The following is a 25,944-nucleotide window of genomic DNA, read 5'->3' as shown; positions in this document are numbered from 1 at the left end:
TTGATGATCTGTCGTATCTGCGATATTGTATCAGTTAAGGGAGCTAGGATCTTCCACGATCCTTAAGACCGAGAGCCTGTGTTCTGATGTCAAAACTGTAAAAAGCAACCATGCTGAGACAATTCTGTAGCTAGGACTTAGTTGCGATCATCTAACAACACCAGAATTATGGCAAGAGGGAAAACGTCACGCCCGATGATTCTCTGTTCCTCTGCCGATACACGAACTAAAGAATCTTTTAGTGCATGCAGAATAGAATGGTCTTGAACTTTTAATAGGTTGTGATGCGAACGCTCAACACTTTTGTTGTTTTATTCCTGGTAGAAACAAGAGCTACAAAAAATACGAATGAAGGTTTGTTATACTTCAAGAACTCTCAGCGTGAATATAAAAAGCCCGAAAGAGGTTCCAAAGGAGTCTCTCCAGAACATTCTGAGGGTAACTGAAGGGTGAAAGAGAGATTACAAGAGTGTGCACGTCTTTAAAAGCGATGAGTCCGTCAAATTGAAAACCGAATGGTTCTTTTAAATACCATAGAGCTGAGTTAATGGAGACTCTTAGAAGAATACTATCCGAGGGAACAGAAGACAGAGGTGGGAGGGAGAGTATTGCAAGGAGAATTGGAACACTGCGAGAGCAATTGTTACTACCGAAGAAGCAAGAGGTGCTATATTATATTTTCATCCATTGTTGCTAAAAGAGATTATAGAGCACCTAGAGCGACTTTTAAAAAATATTTTTGTGACATGCCTCGCTCTGGTCTACTTGCCTACTTCTTTGTAGAAAGTAAAGGTAATATGAGTATTACAATTGGCTATTAGAACGACATCCGGCGTAGATCACTGCAATGAGAGCAGCTTATGGACTAATTTATTTACTTTTATGGGGAAATAATGACTTGGGTAGCACAGAGTATTGGAAGAATTTTCGAGAAACTAAGTCCAGTTTTTGTAATGCCTTTTTATTTTCCGATCGGCATACATCTGTTTGGTAGAAGTTATCCGGAATCGTAGAGATAATTGGGATGAATAAAAAAACACTGAGGTCTTCTACACAGATGGCTCGAAAACAGAACAGGGTCTAGAGCAGGAGTCTACCCTTCGAATAGAAATGGAAAGTGCGCTTTTTCTTGGGACAAAATGCAATGGATCCTAAAGGGATAACCTGGGTGATTGACGAGCGGTTAAAGAGCAGACACGTCGCAATCTGCAGTGATAATCAAGCTGCACTGAAGGTCTTCGGAAGTCCCTTGATGATCTTAAGAATCATACAGGAATGTAGAAACCGATTGAACTTTATTTCTAGATTCAATACGGTGGAACTACTCTGGGTACCTGGTCACATTCAACTTTCCTCCGTTCTGGCCGTGTTTCCGAGCCAATCAAGTCGGAGGAACGGGTTGCATTCGCAGGAGGATGAATTTATTGTTTGTGTTTTTCTAGCAGAACCATCTGATACCCATTGCAAAACACGCTCAAGGGGGGAACCTCATGTTAAAAAATTTAAGTTGACAGTTGCGATCTTATTCGAAACACTGTCGGTAGCTGGGTTCAACCTGCCAAAGTTTTAACGAGTGAGTACCCCACTCTACACTTTCAATTAATGTTAAATGTTTAATTTCTACACAAAAAGCCACTAACTTTTAAATAATCCCATTAAAGGCAGTTTCTTTGTATTTTTGGTGCTTATATTATTTATTATATATTATATTTTGGTGCTTATATTATTTATATATTTATATATATTATATATATTTTATCTTTTATCAAGAAGCGTACACCAAAACTCTAAGATATTAGAAAAAATACGACTGTCACCCTCCAAAAAGTCCGAAACGTTTCTTTTTCACATTAATGTGCTGCATGTTACCCTGCCAAAATCCTAAATCTGACAAACGTGAATGGAATCCCTTGCACTTGAATAGTTTCTAAGTCTCCAGACGGTCTCTCGATAATATTATAATTTTATCCCAGATCTTATTCTTAAAATCCTAATAACCTAACCTAACACCTAACCTAATAACACTGTTTCAATCTGAACAAAAACCAAAAACCGATTTTCAGGTCTTCGACACAAAAGAAAAGTTGCGTCCCTTTGTTTCACACAATTGATTGCACCTATTGCATCAGGTCATCGATCGATGGAGCGAAACAACACACATTTCGACGAACGAAACAAGGCACATTTCTTTTCCTCGGCATAACAATAAACATTCAGGCTGCACTTGTCTGCAGGCATATATATATTGCAGAGCAGCTTTGCAAACCCACACAGGTGAAAATGCACTTGATTACATGCTGACATACAAAAACACATAGCATTGTGATCCTAATTAGACAAAAAGAAAAGGTCAATAATCATTTTAACTTTCGAAAATGTATTATTATACATATATGGGATTTGGGGTTGTCGAAGATTTCAAGATTGAGGATTTGTCGGTAAAAATCTGGAAGTGAAATTAATTCCACCATTTGACGTGATTATTTAAAAGGCGTGGAATTTTGATAAAATACAGTAAATTAGAAACGGGATAATCGAAACGATAACAAGTTTTCTGTAGTAGGAACAAGGGAAATACTGTCTTCTGTTGAAAGAATCTCTCCATCAGCTCTGCACTAGGACATACGGAAACGATGATGATCCTTAGGCAGTGACAGTAACGAATACTACACATTACGTTGTAGTACGCAGGATACCTGCAAGTTGCATTACAGCAAAATTGTTTAACCTTCACTTTCCAGTCGGCAGATTAATGCAAAATTTCCTCTTATCTGCAACCGAGCACATTTGAACATGATACAAAGGTGATGCTTTTTACTCGTAAAATTTTATTTATCACACCCTATTGTAACCTATATCATTCTTCTTTACAGTGAGTATAACCTTTGATATATTCACGCTCTATGTAGATTAAATACTACTGATAAATAAACGTTATTCAAGTCCAAGCTGAATGGGTTCGCATGTATCTATGAGACCTAAACCACACGGCATGATAAAAGACACCTGGACCTAGGACAATATTCCCAATGTTATATCTAACGCGAACTGTTCCCCGTTGGGACAAAATAGCTTCTTCTATTTCAATGTCTTCATAAGTCCAACCTTAATCTTAAATTTAGTGAAAGTTCTCGCCATAAGCATTATATCCTTATTATACAAGAAGCGACTCAAATCTTGTTCAAGAAACTGCAATCAGTTGATAGCAAGGTGTAAACTCACTCCACCAAGAAAGTATCAAACCTACAAGCTGCCAAAGTCCCTCTGCTCTAAATTTACTGCCGTGTATGTCACCTACCAATTTCTTTAAACACTTCAGGATAAAGGATGTTCTTCTTCAGTGTTTTTCTCGTTCACCAGCAAGCTCAGCTCGTCTTGAACGATTACGCTATTTTGCTCTACCGCAGCCTTAATCTAGATGCGATGCTTCCAAATCACCATCCAGCGTATCAAGTCATCGTTGCTTCTTGGCAATGGAATTCTCATCAGCGCGAATTACGTTACCATATCCTCGAAGAAGCCTTTCTCGCAATTTTCCCACGATCGATGCAACTCCATATCGATCGTGGATATCCTCATTGTGATCAAAACGTGTCACGCCGCTAGTCCAACGTTAATACATTAATTACTAAGAACGCCAATTTAACACCACTTTATTCAGATTACGCTAATGCGTGACAGCATTGATCGGAGATATTCGAATCACTCAGCTCTGAGTAAGTCACTTGCCTAGAAAGTGGTATTGCCTATTTCGTTGCTATCGGGATTCGTGTTGCATGAAGATCTTTTGCCATGAGATGCCAGGAAAACATCATCTGTATAAAGCAGTGCCCATAACAAGTACAAAGACGAGTGCGAAAAAAAGCACTTCTTGATGAACACCGACAGAGACACGAAGTGGGTTTGACATACCCGCCACAGTTCGAATTTTACTTCTCGCATCGTACGAAAGCAATTTGATCTAGCCCACGAATTCTTCTGGCACTAGGTATTACCGTAGAGCACACCAGATGAGTTCATACGGCGCAAGATCAAACGCTTTCTCCAGATCCAGAAGTGCAATGTAAAGAGGGCAATGCTTCTCAGGGTGTTTCTCCATGAGTAACCGACCTGCGTTTATTCCGTCAGTAGTTCCGCAGTTCTTGACAAACCCAGCTTGATTCACGATTATTTGAACGAAGTGGCGAATACGGTTGTCAAGAGTACGTTCAAAAATGTCATGGCAATTTTGTTCTAATGCCATCCAAATCTGAGAATTCCTCCCAGAGATTACTCCCTATACAACTTCAACATTGCTGGGCTTATAACATCTATACTCCCTATTTTTAAATGTTCGAAAGACAATGCACTTTCTCATTGGCAATCATAAAGTTTACAGCACACCAGACTTCCTTCTGCACTTTCAATTCGGGGGTCTACCGGGTTTACGTGTCTTTTATTTGATCTCTGAAATGTCACACTCCTGAACAGTTTATTACGGAAATCAAAGTATTCGACTGGTCTTCCTGATAATCAACACCAAGTTTAGTCTCAAAATATTGTTTACATTCCAAATGATCAATTTGAAATGTTATTTTCTAGAAATTTCATTCATTTTTATTAATTAAACAATTCGGAAACCGTAAATTTGGTGCTTCAGGTATGGAAGGTTTTGTAGGTTTCTTATAAACGGGGGTTCCATTTATACTTAGAGGACGAAACCTCTATACACGTCCTGGGAAAGTGTCCGGCACTTGTGCAAAGTAGGTCGAGACATCTGGGAGGACACTTAATACCAGATGCAAAGCTGAAACATCTGGAAGTAGGGAACATACTAAAGTTCCTAACGGTTACAGGCCTGCTTGAGATTCTATGATCAATCGGTACACTATAACCAGTAAAAGGAGCACAATAGTTCTTCAAGGATGCGGTGCAGCTTTCCCTTAACAGAATAATATTATAATAATATACTTAGCTTATAGTGTAAATACGTTGTATATACCCGATATTCAATTTGATATGGTTTTCCACCAAACTTTCCACTATGATTGCTCATATTAAAACCTATACTAATTTATGGATCTAGGATGGAATTAAGTAGGGTTCATTTGATACTCCATATGGATATACATATATGGTGAATCTTGCACCACGGTTTTACCTGTATTGTTTGTGTTTCTGCGAAAAGCATTCTTCTTCAACTGTTATCCGCCATGTGTTTCTAGAGTGACCCGCACGTCGTATCATTGAACCTTCGAGTAACAATGGCGGTCACTTTCCATGGATTTCAACTGTAACTGGATTTCCACATTTTGAAGGGAACACTGAAAGTGGATTTAGTGCTGTTAATACATCGAGACACATCAAGTCCGTTTCCGATGTCGGCAGAAGCAACACTTCCTAGACAGACAAATTGATCAAGTCCTGCAATCCTCTGCGATAACTAATCAGACTGAGAACCCCCGTTTTATTGCTATTCATTTCCAGACAGACTCAATTTCAATTTCATTAGGGTTGTCGAAGTGTTTGAGGCAAGATAAAATCTATTGAAGCCGCCCAAAGCACCATGAAGAATCTCACCGATGTTTCGAAGAAATAATAACAGCAGCAAAATGCAAACCTGACGGTCTCTGTTTTGGACTTCAAACTTCCCAAAGATTTTACCTCGATGCTTGATAAACAGCCTAAAAGTTGGTAAGCAGTTGCAACATTAAAGTAGTTCTCCATCGAAGGACTCTGATACCGTTTTGAAATATTTAGCGAGATGTAGAAGAGCCCGAGGTCCACTCTAAAATCAGCCTAATTTAAGGAGTGATGTCATATGCGCCGGTTATAAATACAAGGCGAAGATAATTAAACGTTATTTAAGAATAGTTTAAGAATAAACCCAAAATATTCCCCGCTTCATGTAGAAGGCGACTAAAATGCTCGTAACCAAAAAATGTTTAAACTTTCTTCCTACCGAAAAGTCATTACCCCACAAATTAAGATTGACCTCACGGCTCTGACCTTTGACTAGGGTAAACAGTTCTCGAAAATTTTTTGGATTGTGCGTACCCTCCTTGACAATGGTATCGAGAATCTCGCTCTCTCCAATGTGAACCAGAATTGCGGGAGTATTCTAGGTCTATGCAAAGTGAGATAACGTGGCTCTGGAAAATAATTCCCTAAGCTTCCGCCACTGTGTTTTGTAGTCTGGACATCCTAGCAGTAGCATATATCCCCCGGACGTTTTCAACGACTACCGCAAGGCCCACACACCAACAAGGGAGGCTTCCTAAGGGTGACACTGTGAACTTGATTAGTAATCTGAATGCCAAGGTAAACGTTGATGACATTTTAGTCAGTAATCACATCGACCAAAGGGCGATCAGCAGTGAATTTGAGTTTTTTGTCTTCTGAATGTGCGTAACAAAAGTGGTGCTGACATCGTCGAAAGAGACGGTAATATGATGGGCGGAGATAGAACCCCGGCCCCAAATTCAATAGGGACCGTTTTCGTCCAGCAGGGGGAAAATCTTCTCAATCCGCAAACGACTCAAAGTCTGAACAGCAGCTCCAAATTATCTTTACCTCTGGAGCAGGTGAAATTGTCAATGACATTTCAAAGGGACTAAAGCTAAGCTAAAGCCCTGAGAGCTCTTTTTTATTGCGGAAGCAGGGGTAAGCATGACGAATTTTCTACCGTATACCATAACACGAAGTGGAGTAAAACTCTAAAAATCTCCTTACAGAACTACTTTTGCAATCCCTTCCTGAAAGATATTCTACTTCCATATATTTTGAATCCTCGGAACCTGGACGGGTTTCCACGAAAAGAAAGAAAGGTTTGAGCCACATTAATACCCTTCGAATCTAGAATCAAGGTAATCACTCACACACTCATCACATTCTTCCTATTCTATTAATGGACACCAGATCGAAGACGTCGAAAAGTTAGTATATCTAGGCAGCACCGACCTTAATGTTGCTCCGTGCATTGACAGCACTAATACCGCTTTTGCTGATTTATCCTAAATCTGGAAATGTATAGTAACTAAGGCTTTGACGGGTTAATGAATTCTTTGTGCTATTATAGTGGAGTGGTACATGGAAAGTGATTACACTGTTACCCTGGAGCTAAAATTCGTGCCTACGCCGTGTCATCGAGGTATTCTGACTTAAGGCAATAAAAAATCAAGGACTTCGTCGTCATATGGACAAAATTTTCATGAACATGTTGATAGGACGGCGAACGTGGGAGTTCGCGTTATGCCATGCAATGAACCTAACTATTCCTGGAAAACCGGAACTCAACACCAAATGACGCTATTCCCTACACACTACATATTGCTTTTCGAAGGTTCTTGTGCAGGTTTTTCAACGAAAGTATTGGTATCAGGAAATAAATTCATAACTACCTATAAAATAAATTGGGGTGACTTTTCCAAATGTTCTGTTGAATGAGAATAAGCCCGTCCTTAAAGAGAGGCGCCATTGGAACCTTCCCACTTCCCTGAAGAAAACTGCAGGGCATGATCTGCTTTTCAGATCTTTATTTCGAATAATTCCTGAGAACACACTTGGAGTTAAGCTTGTCACCCCATTCTCTCCTATTTTTGAACCAAAGTTAAATAAATGATTCAATATTTATTACATCGGATTTGAAGTGTGATTACCTAATGTTAACGTAGATGTAGTTATATAATCAAGTCAATTTTCTGTGGCATATTCAATTAGCGTAAAAAGTGAAAATGATTGTATAATGAGGAAAGTATCTTTTCAAATACTTCGTGGTTTCACTATAAAATAACAGAATAACATAAAGGAATATGGTATGGATTATTTCTAAAATTTTTCAGAAACTAATTTTAAACCTAATTTTTCAAGTTTTAACCAAAAATGTCCTTCCGGTTTCAGAACACCAATTCGGAAAAAGGCCATTATCATATCTGTCGTAGTAGCGATAATAATAGTCGCTTTAGCATTAATCCTTTACTTTGTACTCAGAGATGATTCAAAGGAAGTTAGATTTCGAGGCGCCATTGTATCAAATGGTCTCGGATGCGCCGATATAGGAAGGTATGCAAGGACCTAGCACAAGTATCATATATTCGCTAATTAATCCAAATTGCAATATGTTTAGATCGATGTTTGAAAAAGACGGAACAGTTGTGGATGCGGCTATTGCTACTCTACTTTGTGATGGTCTCTCAAACCCCCAGAGTATGGGATTAGGCGGAGGTTTTTTAGCTACTCTTTACATCAAATCAACGGGAGAAACAATTTCACTTGTTGCCAGGGAAAGTGCTCCTTTAGCGGCTACGGAAGATATGTTCGTTAATAAAACGGTATCAGGTTCGTATGGATTATGTAAACTTTAAAGTCTTACTACACATGTAAATATTCAAATTTAAACGTAGGGAATATGCACTTTAGAAAACCAACATATTTTCGAAGGCATCATGAAGCAAATGACTGGAATAACCGAAAAGGTTTGCCAAAGCATTTTGTGAAACAGGGATAAGTTATTATCCATTCTTTAATTTGTTTTCTTTTTGAAAATATGAGCACACGCCACATGAATACCCTATATGGTAGGTAGACACAAATAATGTTTTCCAAAAAGTAAAAGACGATCCGAGCAATCTACTCCAGTTCCCCCCACAACTTTCCCAGTATCTCGCATATATCTTTCACTATTCGGCTCCACGTAACTTTAACTGCCATCCATCCATCCACTCAACTGGCATCCTAATATTCTGGGTTCCATAACTAAATGGGAAAAAAATGCGGTAACTGCGGTAAAAACTATACTGTCAATTGCACGATGTAGGTTGAAATAAGTCAAATATCCTGACTACCAACCAAACAGCCCATAACAGGCGATCCAAACCAAAACACTGTTTCCTAGGCTCCGAACAGACTTCTGCCTACTGAAACGCAGTCAACGATCTCTTATACTGATGCTATGAAATTCAATCGTCCCAAATTAACCAGCGTCCTGAATCCGTAACTAATCTAGAATCAATAATGGTTCAACTCATTCAAAACTTTCTCGCAAAAAAATGAGCTCTACTATCTTAGCCAACATAAAATGAAGTTACAAGTATTTTGCCTCAACATTGGCATATTTAGGAGTCTAGATGTCATATGGAGGCATCATCATAATTTTGTCCGATTTTTCTGGTAGATAGCTTGTGAGAATGGCCCCTGCATTTTAGTGTCCCATTTATGACCCCCTTACTCCCTATTTATGACCCCCTCCGCAATCGGTTTCAAAACTAGAACCTGAATTGGAAAGTATTGGTCGAACCCTATCATTTGATATCTAACCTGACTATATTCGGTGAAAAAAAGTGACACCCCCCTTTTGCATACATGAGGACCCCTCTTTAAGTTCCACATAAAACGATATAACGCACTACATGGGCGGGCATTCGCCGTTCCCACCTTTCCACCAAATTTGGTGTCAATCGATACAATCGTTTCCAGGAAAAATGCATGTGGCACAGACAGACAGTAAACCAATTTTAATAATAATGTTCTCAGAAAAACCTTAAAAAGGCAGATTATTTCTTAAATTAAGGACGGACCAAGTATATTTTTTGAAAATATCGATATTTTGGTAGCCAATTACTCTCTTCGTCATTGCTTGCTACACTAAGTTCCAAGCATTTAAATTGGCCGTCTCTGCAAAGAGCTCCCTAGGAGCCTGGTCGCAATCTGCCTTAGAAAGCATGCAGGGGACGTGCCTGTTTGATGCTATCAAAATAAGCACGAAGCGTGTAGATTTGTCAGTGATATTGTGACACAATGTTAACCACACCCTTGCTTTCGTTGTCACGAGGCAGATTCATCCACTTCACGGAAAAATTTGGGTGACACATTCAGAATTTGGACATTGGACATTTGGCTCTGAACTGTTGGTACCTTCATAGGAATGCACCGACAAGGTGGCATGTCAGCCTTCGATGACTTACGCCAAGTGATACAGATGTAGGGCTGGTAAGCAAGTAATCGGTCTTGTGTCTGCGTGATCCTGCACCGCGTCTTGTTTTTGGAACAAGATAGATAATGAAAATTTTGTTTGGGATGAGTTGTCCTGAGCCCACCATCTTCTTGATGGCGGACTGCACTTATTTGAGAAGCAACTTACTTCTCCTATTCAGTTCGCAGACTGCTCTTTCGTGGGCAAGTGCCCAGTACTTTTAAAAATTTATAATGTTGGCTATGCGGTTTCGATCGTAGGGCAGAGAGGATCTCATCAGACGCTGCCTCCCAAACAAAATTTTCATTTTTATTAGCTTAAACCAGTTTAGGTTCTAACGAGGCGATTTCGGTCATTGTAATTCATACCCTTGGCGGGTTTTGAATTCAATAGAAACGAGCCAAATGCCACCTGTTGCTGCTTTCGGTCACGCTGTTCCGCCTCTGCCCTGCGATCGGCAGTGTGAAAGTGTGAAATGTGATTTACGCTATTTGCCAACCGACCATGTATTCTGGTGAACTTTTTCTAACAGAAATTCTACAAACGATGCAAACCAGGATATCCATCCAGCTTTTCGAGCTGTTTATGGCTCACCGAACTATCTCTAAGTTTCATAATTTCTTTGAGGAACTGAAGTGTTCAAGGACCTCCCTCTACATCCTCGAGTCTAGCAAACAAAGAGGCAAACGCTTGTCGACAGAATATGGTGAAACTTCCGTATTTGCGGGCAGAGCTTCGTGGTCGATTTCTCCAATTTTTTTTTTAGGTTTTCGGTACCTTCTCCCCTTTTAACGATTTTCGGCAACTCGGGATGGTAATTAGCCATCGTCCAATCTCACTAAGTCTAAAGTAAAAACCGATCCCTCTATGAACTGTCTTCAGGACAGATTTGGTCTAGTTGGCTTCGTTCCGAGAAAAAGAGTGAATTTTCCTTCATTCCATTAGGTGAAGTTCCCCCCTTTTCGCGTATCAAGGGGATAGCTTTCCTCATGCTGTTAGTGATAATGGACGGTTGGTTCCTGGAACAGTCCCAGCACATTAAAATTACATGATACTATGTCTCCTATGCATTTACTTTTGACTATTTCGTCTAGCATTTGTTTTTGGATCGGATAGCTTCAATCAATGTTTCACTCGAAATTTCTCCTTGTGGTTCGTCAGTGAACTTCAAATATAGCTAAGTCGTCAGGACCAACGAGGAGATAGTCAATATTAACTTCTGAGAGGTTCGGTATAGATAAAACGGTATCATTTCTGCACACTATCAAGGATTGGCTGCCATTTTTTAGTTCAACAGGGCAAAGCTCCCAATATCCTGTGTAATTCAAAAGTAAAATGAAATGGAACTTGTTAATAGGGAGTCTTCAATGTACTGTGTAAGGTTTTACATTTTCCTTTCATAAATATTTTAGGCGGTCTGGCGGCTGGAGTTCCAGGTGAAATAAAAGGTTACCAAGCTCTTCACAAAAAATACGGTCGACTAAGTTGGGCTGAACTTATCGAACCATCTATAAAATTGTGCGAAGAAGGGCAAATTGTCAGTGGATATTTAGCTGTCAAGCTGAAGGAGTATGAAACAACCATACAAAGTGTTCCATCTTTAAAAGAGATTTTCGTAGACCCTCGTACCGGGCAAGTTTACAAAGAGGGTGATAAAATCAAAAGACCTCAACTAGGAGCAACTTTAAGAATTATTGCAAAAGAAGGTGAGGATGCCATCTACAATGGAGGCGTCATTGGCAAAATGTTAGCTGAAGACATACAAGGCCACGGTGGGATTATAACCGAACAGGATCTGAAGGAGTACACGTATGTACAATATTCTGTTTGAATAATATCTATCAGAGATTTATAGGTGAGTTGATCGTTTTGAATTTCGATTTTAGTGTTAGATGGGTCAAGCCAGCAACAACACGATTTAGGGATTACACTGTTTATACCGCACCCTCCCCAGGAAGTGGTCCAGTACTTAATTTAATACTAAATCTGATCCAGAATCACGTGACCAGTAATGATGAAGTGATGTGGCATAGAATAATAGAGTCCTTCAAACATGCATATGGATTGCGCACGAAATTGGGTGACATTGAGTTCCTTCCAGATATCCAGGAGGTAATTGCAACTTCCTTAGTTAGTGGTAGTTGTAGTTTTAATAGAGCTGCTTATTCTAAATAAATCATGATCTCATTTTTGACACATCCCTTTTACTTTGTGCTAAAAATTCGCTTCTTTCGTTTGGTTTTTATTATCTTTAAATACTTTCAGTTGGTTGCAAATATGTCTAGCCAAAGCTTCGCTGACGAGCTCTACCACAAAATCAATGACGATTGGACTGTCAACAATTATACCTACTACGGCGCAGAATACGCTACCAAGGAAGATCACGGAACTGCAAGTATGTCCGTCGTGGCCCCCAATGGAGATGCGATAACCGTGACCAGTACAATAAACGGCATGTAAGTATCTATTACTTCAATGTGGTTATACTTTTTAGACCATACAAGCAAATATAGTAATTGAATTAAAACTCTTAACTTACCAGTTTTGGAGCGCAACGAGTCTCACAACAGACAGGGATTATTTTAAACAATGAGATGGACGACTTTTCTACACCGGGAAAAGTAAATGATTACAACCTTCCACCGTCACCGTCGAATTTCATAAAGCCGAAAAAGATGCCACTTTCGTCTATGGTTCCAACGGTCATTGTTGATAAACACGGAAATCCTCGGCTTCTAATCGGTGCTGCTGGAGGAACCAAAATCACGACTTCTGTTGCTCAGGTAAGGGCTTGTAATATCTACTTAAACATTAGATCCAAAAAAATAAATCGAAAGAAAAACGTAAATCTGTTGATGCCGTCGGTATCTGTGTAGCATGTAAGGGTTTCCCATCCGTCCATGTAGCAGAAACCGTGATCAAAGGTAATGCAGTATCATCTCGAGTCCATTTCATTGAAATGTCGACTGTTAGTATTGATATCTGCCGAACTAATTTACAGAGCATCAGATTGCATGACAAGCATGTAAGCAAGTTTTCTGTATCGCCTAGAATCCTGACTGAACAACGCTGTTTCAAGAATGATCCATGATTTCGACACTGGACAGCATTTTCCCATGCTGTAGCGCTTGAGAAGTGTAACTACAAAATGTGATTTGTCGGTAGTCAAAGGCTATCCCGCGTGGCTGAAGTCGACCAAGAGGACACAGCTATCCCCAAAACCTAAAAATTTGGCGAAATCGATCATGAGGGTCCCCCCATAAATACTCAAGCTCCACCGAACTGCCCCGCCGACATACGCTTGCTACCTCTCTGCTAGCCAGGATGGGAATGTAGAGGAGTTCTTTAAACACTTTAGTCCCTCACGTGTCATTTATCAAAAATTTCACCTGCCCCTATACCGATGTGTGGGTACGCCCCGAAACCTGAAAATCAAAACAAACATGGGACATCGCGCATACCTATCGGAATATGACACGCGAGTTAAAACTGAAAATAAAACAAATAACAAAAATAACGGTCAACCGCACGCGTGAAGCCGTAAAATTCCAGACTCGCCGCGATGAGAAGAAACATCCACGATGAATTACATCCTCAGTCGTTACTACTCCTGCTTCAGATGTTCATGAGGCGATCGTTGAAGGACGAAGGAGGAGAGGAAGATTGAATCCTCAAATTCACGAACTTAATTCATCGGCGCGTAGCTATAATTCTCAACCAACAAATTGTGGACATCACAATTTAAAATTACTTCAGCTACATAAGGGATCTTAGAACCTACCTTAACCTAAAGTTAGAGCTATAGAACTTAAACTAAACCTTCGATCACTGGTTTAGTTAAGGAGGAGGACTTAGATGGACAAGATAGGGGGATAGGGATTGGCAATGCTAAAGGAAGGGGTTTAGGAACGGCACGAGCCACTTTACTTGGGTGGACGAACTTATTGAAAATGGGAGTGGCGACAGGTGTGGAGGACTATTCTACCTTCTTTGTCGAACAAACGGTTATGACTATTACAGGGAATAAGGAAATGCGGGAAGTGGTTCTTATAGAGGAAATATTCCTCGTTGATCTCAAGCTACAGGCACTCAGCAACTGCTCAGCATTGGGGTGTGACTGCGTTTGACCGCGTATCTGGCCAGCAAGGCATTGATGGAGCCGTTTGGAAACAATCGTAGAGAATCTGGTTGGATATGTACCTAGTACCATCTTTTTTTAAGGTTTTGTGTAAAACAAACCAATCCAAAAGATGGGAACTGTGAAATCCCACGCATACAGCGAGTGACATAAATTTAGGTCGAGTTTAAAGGGGGGATTTAAAAAAAATTTGACCGGATATAGTCGTGTAGGGTATCAAATGAAAAGTTTCGATTAGTACTCTTCGAAACTGACATTAGTTTTGGCGTGAATTGCAAAGTGCGGGAGTAAGGAGTCAAAATGTACGCACTTAAAGTGAGACAGAACTTATTTTCGGAAACTACCCTACCTAAAAATCCCAAAAAAAGATCATCAAGATAGATGAAATCTAGACCTCAGAATATGTCCCATTCCGATATATGCTCAAGTAAACTTACTAATAGTATATAACTAACTTTTGGAAATTTACTGAAAAAAAACCCTTAAATTCATCCTAGGACTTCGTATATACGTGCATGGAAATCTGGCCATTAACGCCAAAGTTGTAGCAGTTCAAACTTAGCAATTTCGCGCGAAATAACTGCTTCCAAAGCTATGCAAATAAGATGCTGACGTCATAATTAAAGAGGCGTAAATCCCCATCCATCGTATCAAGCCACCGTTGTTTCGGCCGACCTTTTGGTCGCTTAACGTTGACTTCGATGTTCACACCAATATTGGCAAGTGAATTCTCGCTAGTGAGATTTACGTGACCACACCATCGAACACGCCTCACTCGCAGTTTTTCCATGATCGGTACAACCCCATATCGACTGCGGATATCCTCATTTCTGATGTGATCAAAACGTGTCACGCCACCAGTTCAATGCAACATCTTCGTCTCCATTACCGCAAGACGCCGTTCATTGTCTTTTATAGTCGGCCAACGCTCAGAACTATAGAGAGCAGCAGACGGACGACATTGCGGTAAATTTTAGGTTTGAGACGTTCGCTGATACGTCGATCACAAAGAGCAACAGTTGTGGAATGCCACTTCATCCAGATTGCATTAATACGTGAAATAATTTCATTATGCAGTTCTCCATTGGCTGATAGCATTGACCCGACATATTTCAATCGCTCAGTTCTGGGCAGGTTACTGCCATTGACAGAACTGGGCGCTCGAGTTAATGCTATCAGCCAATAGAGAACTACGTTGTGCTCCTCACATTGGGAAACACAAAACCTTTTATACCTGAAGCGTCAAGCTTCCGGTTTCCCGCCTTGTTTTTAAATGTCCCGGCGCAGTGGCGGATAATTTGTAATTCTTTCGTTCGAGAGAAGAATCCTCTCAAGAATTTTTGGCCCCCTACATGAGGATGGATGATTCCGTAACCTACATAACGACGAAACCTATGAGCGATACCATGACCGTCAGGTTGTGGATAAAATCCGACTCAATAGGTTACGGTGGGCGGATCACTTAATCCGTATGGATGAGGATGATCCATCCCGAAAAGTGTATAAGGGCAATATATATGGTAGAAAAAGAAGACGAGGCAGACCTTGCCTGAGATGGAGCGATGGCGTAGGTCAGGACCCCAGACAGCTTTTAGGGATATCGAATTGGTGGACCTTGGCGCAAAACCGGGATGTCTGGAGTTCCTTATTAAAGCAGCCCTAGACCTGATACCGGATGATGATGATGATTTGGTCAAGCCCAATCGACTTTTGGACTTATTTAGTGGTCTTTACGACCGATTTGGGCTTGACGAAGTAAATTGGTGCGTTAGAGCCAATAAGTCTGGTGGGGAGAAGTAAATGGTGGAACGGACCGGATTGGTTAGTTGTTTGGGAATATGATGGTGTGAATTTAAGGAAAATGAATAATGTATTGACTTCGGCTTCGAAGCTTTGGTCATGCATGTGAAGTGTGGAATGGTGAACCTTAAGAAAGTAGTTCAAAATGACGTTTGCTTTTCCAGGGGGGAAACATTTTGGGGTAAAATGTCATTGCAACTGGCAGCTTTGCCAAGTCACGGATAGACTTTACGGAATCCTTTGTACGCATTTGAATTGAGTACTATATTAGACAAGATAGAAATATCGAAGTCGTGGATCTCGTTCTTCAGGAAGGAATACTGCAGCAAGTATCAATTCCTAAATGACATCCACCGTATGGTTTTTTGTAGTGCATATCCTGGAGGATTTCGTCAGTGAGAGAGATCAGGTTTCGGTAATTGACAGTGCGGGTTGGCACAAATTCATCACATACTTCCTGAATTGTTTCAGTATACTGACAACGTGCGCTATCAATGGTATGATTTGAAACTCGGTTGCTTTGAGGAAGTTGGAATTGGGATAGCCTGGATTTAAGGGATTGATGTTCGCGTTTCAGAAATCGGACGCTGTTAAACGCATCGAGCGCACGACTCTATCGAGCAGATAGTGGCAATGTGGTGGTCATTGCTGCCGGGAACAGTTTTCTGGAATGGGAACATATTTGGGTTCGGATTTGTGCTGACATTGCTGCTGATCAGGAAGTGGTCAAAGAAATAGTGACAGTTCTCTTCGTTGTAAATAGAGAGCGCAGTGCTGAAATGGGAGATAGTTTGTGCTCAAAATTGTTTATTTCTTATTTTGTCTTACTCCCGCTATATTTTGTTTTCAAATATTTGTTATTCTTTGCAGGCAATTTTCCAGCATCTAATCCAAAACGATACATTAGAATATGCCATCCATACCCCACGGCTGCACCACCAACTCAGTCCCATGCAAGTGCAACATGAAACGAACTTTGACCAGGTAACAATTTCCGATATACATATAAATTCAATTTTTCAATTCAAATGCAATATTTAAAATATTACAGGCCATCTTGAGCGGGTTGGAAAAGAGAGGACACCCTCTTCGAGAAATTCCACCAGAGAATGGTTTCTCGGCTGTCACTGGGATAAGTGTATATAATGAGAACCGTATGGAGAGCGTGTATGATCCTCGAAGAAAAGGAAGCACGGCATTCTATCCGTAATTGCTTCACGACATTAAAATTTATTAGTTTAACTGAGGCTATTTGAGCAACATTTTAAGTCTTGAGAACGACTGGAATCTAGTAAATGTTTAACGGAGATGTAAACCAAATATATAGTTTAAACCATTTCATATCGACGCATTTATACGTAATTAATTCCTGTTAATTTTATTTGATATTAACTGACCTCCTAGTTTTACTGTAGAATTGTAAATATGGGAATGTTCTGGTGTCGTAATGGTAAGAATTGTATTATTTTATGATGCGCAACTGAATCGTGTGATATATTATGTAAAAATGGTGCCTCATGATTTTCAGTATTATCGGTGGAGTACTTGGAAAATCAAAAATATATTTATTATAAATGCTGGCTTTGTTTCATTGGAGGGATTTTATCCTTGAGGCCCAGGTATCACCAACCTTTTAAGTTCAGGAAAAAATACTTCTTTAGAAATAACTTTTATCCAAGTGACAACAGTGATTCTTCCCAGGTTCGGAGTTTTACTTCGGATTTTTCGCATAATTTTCACCCCGGCCACAGATTTCATCTCTATATGCCTCGTGCTGTCTTCTACCGTTCCAACCTATTAAAATCCATTTTTGCACTGTATGAAAGCAGGTCGTCATCTATCGAATCCTATATAACCTTTGTGTAAATGTGTAATGTGTAAACTTTGTTCGGAATAATTTCATTAAAATTCAGAGTAGGGTGTTTTTATAATTGGACATATTTAGATGACCAACGATTATTATTATTATTACATATTTAGATAATCCCCATTAGGAAAGCTTCGATCTATCTGTCCAGGTTAATCTTTCCGAAACTCCAGATGAATGTCGCACAACAGTAAAACTTTCTTCTAGATGAAAATCAAGAAGAGTGTATGCAGAGGATTCAAGTCCCAGCGCATTGTTCGAAGTTTCATAGTAGAGAAAAATCATTGCGCATTTTCAACCGTTGACCGTAATTGCGCTAGAAAAATTTCGCGTTAAAGATCTGGTGTTAGTTAGTACACAGCTGTTTATAGCTTGCCACTTAGGATGAGGAAACATGCACAAAAAAACCATCTAAGCGCCATCGACCCACTAACGCACCAATGCATTAATCACATGGGTCACGGGCCAGTTAGCTACCTTGTTCCTAACCCAAAGATACACAATGACATTCCATGCCTCTTTGCCGCTGAACTTACTCCTCCTGTATACAGTCTTCACGATGAAAATTACGCCACAGATTACTTGTGATGAGAGTCGCCCGCTCTACCCAATTAACCGCAGCACCAGTCTGGGAGGAAGTACTAGCGTGTGAAAGCAAAAGGAAATGACTTGCCGCTTGTTGCCCTTAGGGTGTGCAGTGCCTTCAGAACAATGTCAGCGTGTGCTATTGTAGGAATAGTCGCGATGGACATTCTGCCAAGTGAGACAAGGGGGGCAAAACGGGAGTTGCTGGAAAAATGGCAGCAACGATGGGATGATCCGCAGCGTGGCCGCTGGATCCATACTCCTATCCCCCTTATTGAGGAGTATATTCAATGACGATACCAATTTTTGTCAGGGCATGGTTGTCACAGAAACTATTTGTACCGATTCAGGTTCCACACCTGAGAACCTGGAGCATGTCATGTTCTCTGTCGACCAATTTGTTCAGAGAGCAGGAGCCTGGAAGACTTTCTGAGAATTAGCATAAGCCCGCAGAATATCGTTGGGGAGAGACTCTTAAGTCGGAGACAAACTATGCGCTATAATCTCTGTGGCCATAAGGATTCGGATAGAACTTGGGAAAAAAAACTAGAAGGAAACACATCTTGCAAAGTGTCAAGACTGCGTAATATTTTATCGTATCCCCTGTGAGTTAGGACTTAAAAATACACTCAAAATTTTCCCTGCATGTCAAAAACGCGACTAAGCGGGATAGAAATTGATGGGCTAGCAACATACAAATTTCGAAACTCCCCGAATAGGGACTGACTTTCCGACTACAATGTTGGGTACCGAAAACGGATTATGATTGGTTTCTGGAATATACGCATGCTCCTCGACGACGGTATCGAGGGTCCCCATAATGATCACCTTTTCCAACTCGAACGAGAATTCCAAAGATATAAGTTGAACATCCTGGGCCTATCCGAAGTAAGATTGTGGGTCTTTGGAGAGTACTTCTCGCCTTCTTGTGCTTTTCTACTCTAGAAAACCAACCAAGCAGACGCAAATCTGGTGTTGGATTGTTTCTGATGGCTACCGAAAGGCATGCCTTTTGGACCTGGAAGTCACATTTGTAAAATGATATGCACCAAGAACAACCAGAGATGTACAATCTACCTATATCCAGATCGAGCATGATCATATATGGTGGCAACGTCAGCACCAAAAACCAAAGAACCAAAAATAACCAATGACAGCGAAACTCTAACAACGTTGATAATTTGTCTTATCTAGGATCCAAAATCACAGCCACGCAGCCAATAGAGCCTATTTCAGGTTACAAAAACTGTTTGGTTCAAAACGTCTCACCATAGGGTCAAAGCTCTTACTGTATAAAAAAATGATCTTGCCAGTCCTCATGTATTCTTCGGAGAGCTGGGTTCTTAGCAAAAAAAATGCGGACTGTTAGTCGCGTTCGAGAAAAGAATCCTCAGACGAATTGTTAGCCCCCTAAATGAGGATGGACGATTCCGTAACCTACATAATGACAAAATCTATGAGCGATATCATGATCGTCCGGCTGTGGATAAAATCCGGCTCAATAGGTTACGGTGGGCGGGTCACTTAATCCGTATGGGTAAGGATAATTTAACCCGAAAAGTCGATCAGGATAACATCTATGGTGGAAAAAGAAGACATGGGAGATCCTGCTTTATATAGAGCGGTGGCGTAGACCAGGACGCCAGCAAGCTATGTCTGGAGTTCCTTACTAAGGTACGCCCAGACGAGAGACCGGTTGTTGCGCCGGTGATGATGATACTGATACACCAAGGGAAATTTCCGATGTAGTGGAGAAGAATGCTTTCTATGAGTAATTACATGCAGTTAAAGAGAGGCTTCCTAATGACAAGGTGGGCTTGCGTTAACCACGCATTGCAGGGCTGAAGTGCTACGACCCGACAAGTTCAACATCGAGCGCCTTTATGATCCAGCTGTCGCTCGGGAATGGAGGAGGTATCTTATTGATCGGACGGCAGATACACTGAGTACCTCGAACCCGAATATCGATGAGCGTTGGGCTGCCATCAAAAATGCTCTTTTCTCGGCTACTGCGCAGATCGTCGGTCACATCCCTAAGGGACATTAGAAGATCTGAATGACTGCCGAATCATAGAAGCAGATCAATGAACCGAAGGGATTGAAGGCTCTGTTGACCTCTGCAATCGGTTGCAAGTTTGCTGGAGTTCCGGTACCGTGCGAAACCCCGGACCGTAAAAAAAGGGAATTTCTTATTGTGCTGGCCAGGAAAGCGGAAGATGCCGTATATCGAAATGAGTTCAGAAGTGTATACCGCATCACCAAATGACTTGCATGTGGTCGCGAACCTTGGTCCTATAAGGGACGATCGGCTACTCATCCACGATGACGAGCAGCGTTGAAGTCGTTATAACATACAGATACGGACTGTTCCAGAAGAGGAATCGCCTCGACCACCAATACACTTAAATGGAGTACAGTCGCTGGCCTAGACGGTGTATAAAATTTGCAATTATTTCAACAAAAAGACCAAGTGGAGACTGTTCTGCGCTAGTGTTCTTCCTGTGTCCCGCTATTACTGGAAAGCTCCAAGCTTTCGTCAACACCTGTCTGCATCATATCATCGGAGTACGCTGACCTGACACTGTTTCAAATAAAGAACTTGATCAGTGCAAAGGTGGATAGGTTACACGCTAAGAGCTCCCAAGATTACCGACAACTGGGTCGCCCCAAGGCCACTTGGCGCAGAACAGAGAAGCAGCGCGGGTATCTCGGGAAATCCCAGGTTGAACCCCAGGGGTAGTGCGTTTCAGTAAACACCGAACAATGGCGCTAAGTTGTAGCTGACGGCGAAGAGTTGTGACTTCATATAATGCCTGAAATTTGCGGTTCCCTTCTTCGCGTTTCATCTACCTCCAACTCGAGTCAATTTGTTTATTCAGAAAAGCATTTTCATGATTATCATTTAGCTGATCTTGAGCGTCCACCTCGCTGTGACAATTTCAGGCGAGATTCCTCCACCGATTTTCTTTCAGGTACTATGACCAGATCCGCCGAGATAAGCGAGAGAAGTAGAGGAATCTTTAGAGTTAGGTTTATTACTATTCTTGCAATTCTTTTCTGTTTTGCAAAGGCGAGTTCCACCATAGTGTCGTAGATCTCCTCTTCTGTGTACTGAAACTTCAAATTTGCTATTTCTGACAATAAGTGCTCAAGAGTTTTGAATGGTTGGCAGAAAATAATCAAATGGCAATGAATTCGAATGTCTCAAAGTATTTGACTTGAGGTCCTCAACAATCTCTTCTCTTACTTCGGAATTATCTACAATCTTAAATTCGTGCTTTGGAAGTGTTCAACCTGTTTCGGGAACTAAATTATGAAAACGTAGTCAGCTATTACAAACACCCATTCGGTAGCTGCCAAAATGCCGCAATTATTGTTGAACATGTAAAGATAAACAACCCAAACTTCAGTTAAATATTCAAAATTCAAGGATTCAATAAAGTTATATAGATGTTTAGTCTTACTTGTCTCGAATAAACTCAAAATCGATAAATATTTATTTAATTTTAACCTAACACAAATTCTTCAAAATCCGTTACAAAAGTGCAATCGTTTCAAATGCGTTAGGTTGTGCCCAAGCAGGAAAGTAAGTACTCAAACTGAAGATTAGAACCACCTGTTGCAGGGCAGTTTAATATTTGGAAGACCTCCCTGTTTCAAGGTTAATGCTACAGAAAAATGGGACTTTCGTTGACGCAGCTATTGCCACTTTGCTTTGCGAGGGTGTTGCAAACCCACAGAGTATGGGGTTGGGTGGAGGCTTCCTAGCCGCAATTTACAAAAGATGTACGGGAACAGTCGAAATGCTTAACGCAAGAGAAATAGCCCCTATGGCAGCTAACCTCTCTATGTTCGCTAATCCCGCTATATCAGGTAGTGTATTAATTACGAACAAAATTCAATTATGACCCTTTGAAGTCGGCAAATAAGTAGTTATCAACTTCTCAATGTCTTATATTTGTTTTGCAAAGGTGGCTTATCCGTTGCTGTTCCCGGTGAAATCAAAGGTTATTATGCACTTCACCAAAAATATGGCGTACTAAAGTGGGAAGAATTATTCAAGCCAGCCATTCAGTTTTGTGAGGAAGGAATCCCGGTTAGTGAATACCTGGCTGCAAGAATACAGCAAAGTAAACGTGCCATCATGAATTCACCATCATTGAAAGAGCTTTTCGTTGACCCAGCCACGAATAAACCTTACCAAACTGGAGATTTGATCAAGAACCTCAAATTAGGTAAAACTCTCAGGGTTTTAGCTGAAGAAGGAGAGGATGCAATCTACCATGGTGGAAGTATTGGGAAAATGTTGGTCGACGATATACAATCGCATGGAGGAATAGTTACCGAGGAAGACTTTAGGCAATATAGGTTGGTATGAATATCCCTGGAAGCAATTATTAGTTGGGGTTAATACTATTAATACTCAGTACTATTGCAATATGGGGCAAAATTTAGATTTCATAGGACATGCTACGGGATATATTTATCCAATAATATTAGAGATTAAAAGCTGGTGAAATTGTAACTGCGAATAATCTGCATCTACATATATACATATATGGTAGGCATTTACGATCGTTAACGATTTCCTTAAATGTGTTTCATCTCCCAAACTTGCCGATTTTCCGAGAAGCTTCTTCTTCCTCCGGAGACATCTTCTTGTTGCGGTGAAGTTCTTTATTCGAATTTATATCAGGCTGGAGGACGCCGGTCAACCGAAGAAGACAAGTATCGACGAAGGCTGGGAGCTATAGTGACGATCATTACGCGCACATATTAGCACAAAAGGAACATTAACACCAAATAATCGCATCTTGTGGTTAATGTTAAGATAGTTGAATTTTGATATTTTATCAAAACAACAAAGGAGGCTTCCCAGATATAGAATGCCTTCGATGCTCCACACACATGTAAATACATAGGAAGAGTACGAAGGCTAATCAGATCGATAATTTTTATTTGTTGGTATTTCACTTCAGTCCGGCTTTGCTTGGCTCCTTCTCCAAACGTTTAGTCAAACTCCATGGCTCGACGAGGGAGCAAATAGATGTCGCTAGCGTTCTCGGGGGTTTTGAGGAAAGATATCAGAGTCGTTGGAACACTCTACGTCTTTTATCGAAGGCAACATGAGGAACATCGCCGATAACGAGAGGAAAAGTGGCATTCAGATTATCCGTCCGATATCACCTTTAGGAAGCGTCCCCAGAACTACTATTAGAAAGCTCATAGAAAGCATCCTTCTTCTCTTCATGGAAGTCTTCGTTAGGGCTCACTGCCAATGTCCTATTCGAAACAAACTCCCATGAAATGAGAATGCGGAAGCGAGCATTATGAGGACTGTCCATACCGTTTTTTACCAGGAACGTCCACACATTCTAAAAACCAACTCTCGTGTTCTAGTACGATAGCCGGCAATCATAATCGATAAGTCCTTCCTTATCCGACCCATAGATAACCTTTCATTAGGAAAGGCTTTCAGCAAATTCTTAATCCCCCACCTCAAAAGGGAGTAACTAATTCAGAGGAGTAGAAATTCAGTAGAGTAATTGTTAATATTATTAAGGCATCGTTCACTCCCTGAGACGCCTGAGTGTTACATGGATATTTTATAAATACTTCTTAGCCACTTTACCCACTTTCAATTGGACAGATTGACCAAACTGTGGATGATGATGATGAAGTACTCTTTTGATCTGACATCAAGGTACTATCCCGATCTGCAAATTCGATTTTTGCAGAAGTATGCCCTTTAAGATTCACCTAGAGGAAGGTTCCGGCTGAGCAGTTTATATCTTAACTAATGTAATTCACGAATTTCCAGGTTTGGGTAAGCGTAACTTCCTCACAAAGAGACGAAAGTTAGTTCACTTAAGCAATTTAACCTTAGCCTTCGTTTATAATGTCAAGTTCATTTAATTTCGCGGAAGTGGTGTCTACATATTGGAATTTTATTACAAAATTTCAATATCTTCGAATTTGGGCCATGAAATGATTCAAGTATTAACGAAAATCTCAAACGGTAAAGGCTACCACTATACAGTTAGTCCTGCTGGCCTTAATGGCTCTCAATATTGGCCGACTACTAAAAGAAATACAGCGCCTGGCGGTAATGGATACGAAGAAGTCGCACTAGATCACTGACTTAACTATCACAAATTTTCTCCCCTCCCCCCTCCCCCCACTGAATACGGCAGAATTAGCTTTTGAAGGAAGGATACTAAGCGCAAAAATTTCCTGCATTTGATACACCCACCCCGCCCACCCGAGCGTACCAATTAGTGCTCTGCTCTGGATGCCCTAAGGGGATTGGGAATAGAGGCGAATATAAGGGTGTTATCGGCAAATTGGATTAAATGGAGTTCAGCTTGGTCACTGGAGATGTTGGTCTAAATCGAAGGTCTAAAGATGGAACTCTGGAGACTACCTGATGTTACAAAGTACAACCCCACACATTGACATAGCAGAGTTTATCCTGGGGAAGTCTTAACTAACTAATTAACTAAGTGTGGTGCAGTAAGGGAATTCAAGGAAAATCTGTTCTTGAGTCCGATTATCAAAATGAAGTTTGTAGGATTCTTACCCTTTCGCTTTCTCTTGATGTTTATTCTGGGGTTTATTGTATCTTGCAAACAGGTGTGTTGTGTGTTTAAATCGGAATCTGGAAAGAAAGGTTGGCCTGTAATCGAACAATTCGCTACATTTACCGTTGTGTACGGGCAAAATTTTTGCAAATTTTCATGTAAAGGGATGTGGGGGGTCGTCCCATTATTGAACTTGACTGAAGCATGATTCAGATTCCTTATTAGTAAGTTAGCAATCTCATTCGGATTTGTAAATGTTGTACTTTATCAGGATTGCACAATTGAGGACAACTGTTCAGGCTTAAGAAAGGTTTGAAAAAAGATTAGAATATGAAAACATGGCAGTAATAATAATACGGTCAATGAAAGTTGCACTGTGTCCTAGAAGAACTATTGTACCCTTTTAATATATATAAAGGTTATAGTATATCTATTAAGTATACCAAGCAGATTAAGCCTATAACCGACAGGCATTTTAATATGTTCCCTACTTCCAAATATTTCAACCTGCCTATTTTGCACGAATCCTGGGCACTTTCTCAGAACATGTTTGGAGGTTTCATCCCTCTCCTCACAGAATCTGTCTTTAACTTCCCGGGGTGATAATTTCGACTACAATGACCAGTGAGTATTCCTACTATAATCCGGAGACACTCCTTACACTGCTTAGGTTAAAATCCCCCCCATGAGCGCAGAAGAGCTCTGGTCCACGTAACGACATCCCTGTTCTTTTCCTCCCCAGCTCATGCGCTGCCTCATTGCCATCTAACCCAATGTGTCATAGAACCCAGAATATCCAAACCTCATTGAGTGAGCCAAGCATATTCAGTCTTTTAAGAGATTCCCATAACAGTTTAAAGTAGGTTGGACCTAAGTGCGTTGATTACTACTTAACTGTTGATCAGAATAGCAATGTTCTCCTCCCTATAATTCCTTTTAAGGTTGAAGGAAGCACATATATCTGTGGCATATATTTCCACCTGGTGGTAATGTGCTTGTCCATTGATTCTAAATATGTTTTCTT

The 25,944-nt window shown here is 40.6% G+C and overlaps 1 protein-coding gene across 1 annotated transcript in view; it reads left to right on the top strand.

The window, feature by feature from the left end:
* LOC119658118 (glutathione hydrolase 1 proenzyme-like) overlaps positions 1-25,944 on the top strand; it is a 37,485-nt gene that overhangs the window by 7,733 nt on the left and 3,808 nt on the right. Inside the window, exons 2-12 of the mRNA XM_038065385.1 lie at positions 7,879-8,040; positions 8,105-8,316; positions 11,362-11,758; positions 11,836-12,061; positions 12,215-12,405; positions 12,492-12,732; positions 16,758-16,871; positions 16,939-17,096; positions 21,884-21,925; positions 22,001-22,212; positions 22,311-22,707. Coding sequence (XP_037921313.1) covers positions 7,879-8,040; positions 8,105-8,316; positions 11,362-11,758; positions 11,836-12,061; positions 12,215-12,405; positions 12,492-12,732; positions 16,758-16,871; positions 16,939-17,096; positions 21,884-21,925; positions 22,001-22,212; positions 22,311-22,707 — 2,352 coding nt within the window. The remainder of the gene's footprint in view (positions 1-7,878; positions 8,041-8,104; positions 8,317-11,361; positions 11,759-11,835; positions 12,062-12,214; positions 12,406-12,491; positions 12,733-16,757; positions 16,872-16,938; positions 17,097-21,883; positions 21,926-22,000; positions 22,213-22,310; positions 22,708-25,944) is intronic.

This window comes from Hermetia illucens, chromosome 5, assembly GCF_905115235.1.
Source record: "Hermetia illucens chromosome 5, iHerIll2.2.curated.20191125, whole genome shotgun sequence".
NCBI lineage: Eukaryota > Metazoa > Arthropoda > Insecta > Diptera > Stratiomyidae > Hermetia > Hermetia illucens.
Note: the sequence above shows the minus strand (reverse complement) of the source record. Positions and strands in the feature narration are given on the sequence as shown.